Source organism: Neltuma alba, unplaced genomic scaffold (assembly GCF_004799145.2).
Source record: "Neltuma alba isolate B1F8T4 unplaced genomic scaffold, ASM479914v2 tig00010170_pilon, whole genome shotgun sequence".
Taxonomy (NCBI): Eukaryota; Viridiplantae; Streptophyta; class Magnoliopsida; order Fabales; family Fabaceae; genus Neltuma; species Neltuma alba.
The window spans coordinates 368,537-374,536 of NW_021635113.1; the positions used below are offsets into that span (position 1 = coordinate 368,537).

Genomic DNA, 6,000 nt, shown 5'->3' on the forward strand with positions numbered 1-6,000 from the left:
GATTTAAGTCACGAGATTTGGCAAACTTATAGTACATATCCCTAGCTTTAAAATGAGAGGTAGATCACCTCAATTGTATGTGTATACAAGGAGATACTAATTTCTAGAGTTAAAGCACAGAATCTAGAAGTTCTAGATTTTACGAAATAAATAGTAACATTTATAAATTAAACTGTATGAATTGGGAAAGGATAAGTCCAATTGGATATTTTTCTCTTAAAGATCATCGAAATAGCTTTCTATAGAATCTTAGAACACCCTAATATGATTTTTATGGATTTAGTTATGAATTTTTGAAGTTGGACCTATAATCTGAAATTTAAACAGTGAATAGTAACCCGAGTAATTATGTCGAAATTTTTAATCCACGGGCTTGTGTCATGATCCGCTTGAACCATACGCTTACAAATGCGCACTCTGAGGGGTTAAAGGTAGGATATTTTAGAAAGCTTTGAAACAGATAACTAAGATTATCGATCAAGTGATGGGTCAATGATTTATCGATCAAGTGATCGATAAAAGGAAATAGTGACATCATACTGGTATGCATAGAAAAGGAAGATCAAGGTCACTTTTGATTTTGAAACTCTTTAAATAGTGAATTAAGACATTTATGAAGGCTGAGAAAAGCTCGATTGAAATAGATGACGCACTATGAAAAACATTGAGACTAGTTAAAGTTTAAACTGAAATCGCCTCATGATCGAACAAGTGATCGAACACTCGTTGATCGATCAGGTTATCAGTAAACAAAGTGTTATAGAAATAAATTTTGAGACACTAATTTTTGAACACCTTATCAATAAATAGATGATGGATGACCTTATCGACAAACAATAAGCAAAAGTATATTTACTGAAAACACAGGCTATGTAGGTTGATCGAATAGGTGATCGATAAAAGGCTGATCGATAATGTTATCGATAAAGAGGTTTATTCTCATAAAATCAAAGAGCTGATTTATCAATCAGGTTATGTGAAAACAAGGGAAACATGAAGTGCAGTGATCGATTATATTATTGATAATGAGATTATCGATCCGGTGATCTAAGAGTCATGATTTAATAATGATGTGCTGATTATCGATCATATGATCGATAATTTGCTGATCAATCAGGTGATCAATAAGCCACTAAAATAAGTTCCTGCACGCAAAGTGTTATGAAGCAATATTTGATCATATTATCGATAAATGGCTGATTGATAATGTGATCAATAAATGGTGATTAAATCAAAACATAGAATGAGTAGAGCGCATTATCATTTATCTGTCTTCTCATCGATAATTTATTTATCAATCATGTGATCGATAAATACCTATCAAATTTGTATCCCGATATTCGATCATCCTGATTATCAATCAAGTGATTGATAATTTACTCCAGACTTTCATTCACGACTAAGTTAAGAATGATCGATCAACACATTATCTAACACGTTACCGATCAAAGTTTCTGTTAAGTTACTTAATTGAATAGAGATATTATCTAACAGCTTATCGATAAAACCTTAATCAATCAGATGATTGATCAACATACTGAAACACAAATTACTTACTTTGTTATCATTAAAACCTTAATCCTAACATTCTCCCCCTTTTTGATGATGACAAAACATAGGTGAGAAATATTAACCAAATAATATCAGAATCAGTAAAATTAAAATAGCCAAGGTATTTGATAGATCAAAGTGAGAAAAAAATACTTTACCGAAGGAATAAACTTGTCAGAATACATAGCAGTAGAGAGGCATATCAGTAGAAAGCTAAACATCAGGAAAAAAACTCATCAGAAAAAGAGACTAAGCATCAGAATCCTTCTCCCCCTTTTTATCAGCATCAGATGAAGAAGGGGAAGGAGTAGAAACAGTAGGAATGGACAGGGGAATAGGAAGAGGGGGAAGGTGAGAAAGTGGAGATAATGGTGGAATATGTAGAGAGGGAACCGGCCGGGGAACAGTGATCAGAGCCAAAGTAGGAGAAGGAGTGGGAGAAGTAGGGGGTACTGGTGGTGAAGTGGAAATAGGAGAAGTGGGTATAAGAGAGGTAGAAGGTCCAGGCTCATGATGAGGAGGAGATGGTGGATGATGGAGTAAGTCCTCAAAGCTAAAAGTAGTGCTGGGGGCAGAGAAGTTGTTACAGAGAGAGGCTACCATCCCTTTGAGCTCTCGAATCTCTCTGTCAACATAATCAAATCTCTGAGAAACCTCCTTTTCCAAAACCATCATTGCTTGTCGGTGAAGGTCTAGGATTTTGGAAATCCCCTTAAATTTTTTGTCTGAGAATTCCCCATATTCTCTGGCAATGACATAGACTCTCTTCTCAAACTCTTGAAGTTCAGCTTGAAACAGCTCTCTGAGAGATCTCTCCATAAATGAGGGTCCAGGCGTATGAGAAGGAACTGTAGTGGATTCGGCCTCATCCTGAGTCCTAGAGGTGCTGACAGCTGGTTGCTTCCTTTTGTTCTTTTGAGGCACCTTTTGTGAGGGTCTAAAAGGTAGAGGGGTCCTCATCTTATGTAGCTGTGTGATGCCAAAGGCAGGAACCTTAGTCTTGGACTCTGCAGCTCAAAAGGGGCAATGTTATTTGCCTGTAGGATGTATGTGGCCAACTAAGGGTAGGGGATTGGTGTAGACTTGGATTTGTTGAGAACAAAATCGTTCATCTTATTATAGATCAAAGCCCCTATATTAATCTTTTCTCCACTGATTATCCGAGCCAGCAGTAAATAGTCATCTTGAGTTCAATGTGAAAAGCTCCCAGATTTATTGATCATACTCCTTGAATAGATATAGTGGATTATTCTATATAGTGGATTATTCTATAATAATCACACATCTGTTTAGGTGGAAAGTTTAGCTCACCAGGGTAGTCATCACTTTGCATCAAAATCTTATAAGCTTTAATTTCATTCATATCTCCCCCTCTCATCAACTCTTAAGTTCCCATCAATTCATTGATCTTAGTACCAGTAAGATGGAAGGTTCTACCTCTAAGTTTGACCCTTAAATAGTCATTTCCAGATTGTCCTGCTCATCATATTCTTCTACTGATTCCATATTATAGTAGAACCTTTTAATCACTTCAGGATAAAATTCTCCACCAATTATCGGCCAGTTTGAATAATATTCCAGAGGATCACTCAAGTCCAAATTAATCTATGTATTTTTCTTTAAACTCTTAATATCCACAGGTACAATAGGACAAAATCTTCAGTTTGCAAAATCTGCCTTAAACTTAGCCGAATTCATGTCTTTATCTAGGTTTCCAACTAATAACTCAGAAAAATCAGATGGAATACCTTCTGTGGGAATTTGTCGTGCCATACCTTCACTGGCTCTCTGCTTTTTCTGCCTCAGTTGCTTGGGAATGGGAATTATTAATGCGGTCTCCACAGCTTTCTGAACTGAGGCTCCATCATCTGACTCGGTTTCTTATTCCTCGGTGACTGTCGGTAGCTTGGATTTGGATCGAGGAGATTTTCTTGGAGGAACAGGTTGCTCTTCAGTCCAACTTTCTCGGATTTTCAGGACACCTCTCTTCTTGGATGATTCTTCCCTCACTTTCAGTCTATACCGCTTCTTAGTGGCTGAGGGAGTAGTGTCACTCGATTGGACTCGTTTCTCAGAGCTTTCTTCCCTCTCCATATTTAGCCGTTTCACTCGGGCCATTTTAGAGGTACCGACGGATTTCTGAGAAATTAATCAGTTGAAAGAGAGTATTTCGAATTCGGTGGTAGTCAAGAAAGTGGTAGAGATGGATTCGAGTGGATGGGTGACCGAAAATTTAATGGAATAGTGATTTTGGACCGTTGCTAGAAACAGAGGAGCGGTTTTGTTCGAGTTAGGGTTCGATAACTAACGGGGGGTTTTCAAAATTTTAACGTTATAAACTTCAGAATTATCGATCATGTTATCGATCAACGGATAATCGATCACGTGTTCGATAAATATGAAGAACACATAAGAATACTGAAGACAATTATCAATCACATTATCGAACAATCAATTATCGAACATGTTATCGATAAAGTTAGTAGAGGAAATGCGTACTTGGTCTTTTTATCGATCATTTCATCGATAATCCATTTATCGATTAGCTTATCAATTAATGCTTACCAAAATTTGAACAAAGTGTCGCAAAATACTTGCCGCTCCTGATCGATGTTCTGATCAATAATCCATTTATCGATCAGCTTATCGATAATCATCGTTCTAAGTCTCTTCTTTTTCTTCTTATGCTACATTTATCGATCAGGTGATCAATAAATTATCCCTTTATGGCTTCATGATTATCGATGTCTTGTTCGATCATTCCATACTCTGTTTACCTCTATTTTTCTTTGACAAAATAGAGCTTCCTGCAAAACAAATTTCTATCCACTCTGATGCTTAAGTTAGTCATTTAATCACCAAAACATTAAATTTAAGGATTCAAATTTGAGAGATAATATGAGATTTCTTACAACTCATTAGGATTTACCATTCCCAATTCTCTTCGAAAGAAGTTGAACTTCTGTTGATCTAGAGGCTTCGTGAAGATGTCCGCTATTTGATATTCAGTGGGGATGAATTCTACCTTTACATCTTTCTTTTGCACATGCTCCCAAATGAAATGATGCCGAACATCGATATGCTTAGTTTAGGCATGATGGACTGGATTCTTGGACAGACTTATCATACTCGTGTTATCACATAGGATTGGAATCTCTCGTAAGTTGATTCCTAGATCCTGTAGTTTTTGCTTTAACCATAGAATCTGAGTACAACAGCTGGCAGTGGCCACATATTCTGATTCTGTTGAGGAGATTGCCACAGTATTCTGCTTTTTGCTTGACCACGAGACAAGGCACCCTCCAAAAAATTGACATTGTCTACTGGTGCTTTTTCTGTCTGTCTTATATTCTCTATGATCTACGTCTGAGTATCCCGTTAGATATTCTGCTCCCTTTTTTAGATACCAGATCCCCAAATTTTGAGTTTCGATAAGGTATCTGAGAATTCTCTTAACGGCTTCTTCATGTGACTCTTTTGGAGCTGATTGATATCTTGCACACATTCTCACACTGAATTGAATATCTGGTCTACTAGCAGTGAGATATAGTAATGAGCTAATGATTCCTCTATATCTGGTCAGATTCACGTCCTTGCCATTTTCATTTGCATCTAGCGAGATGGTTGAGCTCATAGGAGTTTTTACACTTATAGCATTTTCTAATCCATATTTCTTTAGTAACTCCTTCAAATACTTCGTCTGGGATATAAATATGCCATTTTTCTTCTGCTTGATTTGTAATCCCAAAAAGAAATTCAACTCTCCCATCATCGGCATTTCGAACTCTCCCCGCATTAGCTTAGCAAAATCTTGACAAAGATCTTCATTAGTAGCTCCAAAAATAATATCATCCACATAAATTTGAACAATCAAAAGATCTTTCCTACTTCTTTTAATGAAAAGAGTAGCATCTACTTTGCCTCTTTCAAATCCTTTTTCTATCAGAAAATTGCTAAGTCGTTCATACCAAGCTTTAGGAGCTTGTTTTAAACCATATAAAGCCTTTTTTAGTTTATGAACGTGATCAGGAAAGTTTGAATCTTCAAAACCAGGAGGTTGTTAGATAAAAACTTCTTCTAAAATATAGCCGTTCAAAAATGCACTTTTAACATCCATTTGATATAATTTGAAATCCTTAATGCAAGCAAAGGCTTAGAGCACTCGTATGGCCTCCAATCTAGCTAATGGAGCATAAGTTTCTTCATAATTAATGCCTTCTTCTTGATTATATCCTTTAGCTACTAATCTGGCTTTGTTTCTGACGATTTGTGCAAACTCATCGAGCTTATTTTTCAATACCGATGTGGTGCCTATGACCGGATGATCATTAGGTCTGGGTACCAGTTTCCAAACTTGATTTCTCTCGAATTGGTTAAGCTCTTCCTGCATTACGACTATCTAGAATTCGTCAGATAGGACCTCGTCAACATTGGTAGGTTCAATATGGG

General features: G+C 36.6%; 1 protein-coding gene across 1 annotated transcript; it reads right to left on the reverse strand.

Moving 5' to 3' along the window:
• Window positions 1-1,800: 1,800 nt before the first annotated feature.
• Window positions 1,801-2,154, reverse strand: LOC114754601 (vegetative cell wall protein gp1-like). The gene has a single exon (XM_028943400.1). It carries the CDS (start codon window positions 2,152-2,154, stop codon window positions 1,801-1,803), a length of 354 nt encoding a protein of 117 aa, XP_028799233.1.
• Between the last annotated feature and the right edge of the window lie 3,846 nt (window positions 2,155-6,000).

Coding starts and splice junctions, on each gene's coding strand:
- LOC114754601 (XM_028943400.1), bottom strand. CDS start 2,154: ATGGTAGCCTCTCTCTGTAACAACTTCTCTGCCCCCAGCACTACTTTT.